The sequence below is a fragment of the Lathyrus oleraceus genome, chromosome 7 (assembly GCF_024323335.1).
Source record: "Lathyrus oleraceus cultivar Zhongwan6 chromosome 7, CAAS_Psat_ZW6_1.0, whole genome shotgun sequence".
Taxonomy (NCBI): Eukaryota; Viridiplantae; Streptophyta; class Magnoliopsida; order Fabales; family Fabaceae; genus Lathyrus; species Lathyrus oleraceus.
The window spans coordinates 229,568,685-229,570,599 of record NC_066585.1 but is presented as its reverse complement, the minus strand read 5'-3'; the positions used below and the strand labels follow the sequence as shown (position 1 = coordinate 229,570,599).

Sequence of the window (1,915 nt, the reverse complement as noted above, 5' to 3'; positions counted from 1 at the left end):
TGCATTCTAGAGGCTTAACATACAATGCTTCTTCCACCTTCAAAGGGTCGATATCCACCTGCATTTTTGGCCTTTCTCCAAACTATAGCCTTCCTTCTTTCAGAGCTTTCTGCACCAAATCCCTGAAAAGAACACATTGGTGAGTTTTGTCACCAAGGAAATTATGAAATTTACAAAATCCCCTTTTCTTTTTCTGTTCTAGGGGAGGGCCTTTTAGACCCTGAGGGGCAATAATTTTTCCGTCTTTTACCAATAGATCAAAGATCTCGTCGCATTTAGACACATCGAACGTATATATCTTAGCAACGTATTTATCTGTTCTCTCTTGTTCGACAGGGATTTTCCCATTCAATGGTTACAAAACCTTGCACGTATATGGAGGCCCGGGCTTCAGTTCCGCCATGTTGACCTCACTCATGTCGACTATATCTTCGTCGACGGGAGAGTCTCCTTCGATTGCGTTGTATGACATTTTCTCTTTTTTATGATATCGACCCGCCTTAGACTTTTCAACTTTCAAAAGTTCGATGCGTCGAACCCTATCGGCCCATTGGGCCATATCCCTAAGGTACTGGGTGTCCAGCTTCTTCTTTATAGAATAATCTAGACCCTCATCCACCATTTCGACTAGTTCGTGTTCAGGGACTTGAGTAAAGCATCGCACCTTCAATAGTCTAAACATGTTCAGGTACTGATCAATTGACTCAATGACCTTTCGCCTAACGCTCGCTAGTTCTTTAAGACTGATCTTTGATTGTCCCATGTAAAAATGTTCATGGAACAACCTTTCCAACTGTGTCCATGTTTGGATCGACTGAGGAGGTAGTGTTGTTAACCAGGTAAACGCATTTTTCATGAGAGAACTTGGGAAGTATTTCAACTTCAAGTCCTTGTTGTTTGCTATGTCACCAACCTCGGTCTGGTACCTCGTTACATATTCGACGGTGGATTCTTTAGTATCCCCCGTGAACATAGTAAATTTAGGAACATTCCATCCCCTTGGCAATTCTGTCTGTAAGACAAAATTTGGTAGAGGCGAGGAGTATGTTGGTCGTTGGAGGCACGTACTTACTCCATTTCGCACTATGATTCGTTCGACAATAGCCTCTAGGTTTTGTTCCCCTACGGTTGCGTCGTGTCGAACTTGTCGAACCACCTGTTCGGGATCCTGGTTACGGTTAACCAGTACCACGGGGGGCCTTCGTGCCACCCTTGGGATGTGTTCAAACTCCTGGTATTCTTGTTCAAGCGCGTCCTTTGTCATCTCCTCTTGTCGAAACGGAGTCTTTGGTCGGGGATGAGGTGTGGGGTTATGACGCACTTGAGCCCTTGGAGCTCCAAAAAAGTCTCCAATCCTGATCATTTGGGTCGCCAACTGTTGATAACTCTGTGTCGAATCCTGGATCAAAGGCCTTAAAATAGTACCCATTTGGTGAGCCAACATGTGTACCATTTCGTGGTTACTTTCGTCCATTTCTTGTCTCATAACGACAACGGAGCTTGACGTATTGAGACGTCAATCCGAACCCTAGGGGCCGACCAAATGTGGTTGCCAAAGGTCCAGACCCCTGATAACGAAGGAATGGCGATGACAAGGTATCGATGTAAGTCGAACCGAGGTTATGCATGTTTGCCAGAAACTCTGTTGGCATTCCCAATGTTCTGTGTATGAGAGTCGTGTAACTGGGCATATGTTGCCCCATAGTTCCCATGGTTGTCGCTGTCGGCGTTTGTGGTTGACACGACGTCAGAATTGGTCCCACAAATGCTGTTGAAACCGTTGATGTCGTACTAGAGCTGGTGTTCACGGCCTGGGGCATCGTTGTGTCTCCCGCCGAAGACGTTTCTTCGTGGGGTCTAGGAGACGTCATTTTTCCACTGCGCAATCGCATACAACTTAACACCGTCGAGGTCC

At 45.9% G+C, this 1,915-nt stretch overlaps 1 protein-coding gene across 1 annotated transcript; it reads right to left on the bottom strand.

Annotated features, from left to right (window-relative positions):
* Positions 1 to 355: 355 nt before the first annotated feature.
* LOC127103095 (uncharacterized) lies at positions 356 to 1,453 on the bottom strand. Its single transcript, XM_051040382.1, has one exon. The coding sequence runs from the start codon at positions 1,451 to 1,453 to the stop codon at positions 356 to 358; it is 1,098 nt and encodes a 365-aa protein (XP_050896339.1).
* Between the last annotated feature and the right edge of the window lie 462 nt (positions 1,454 to 1,915).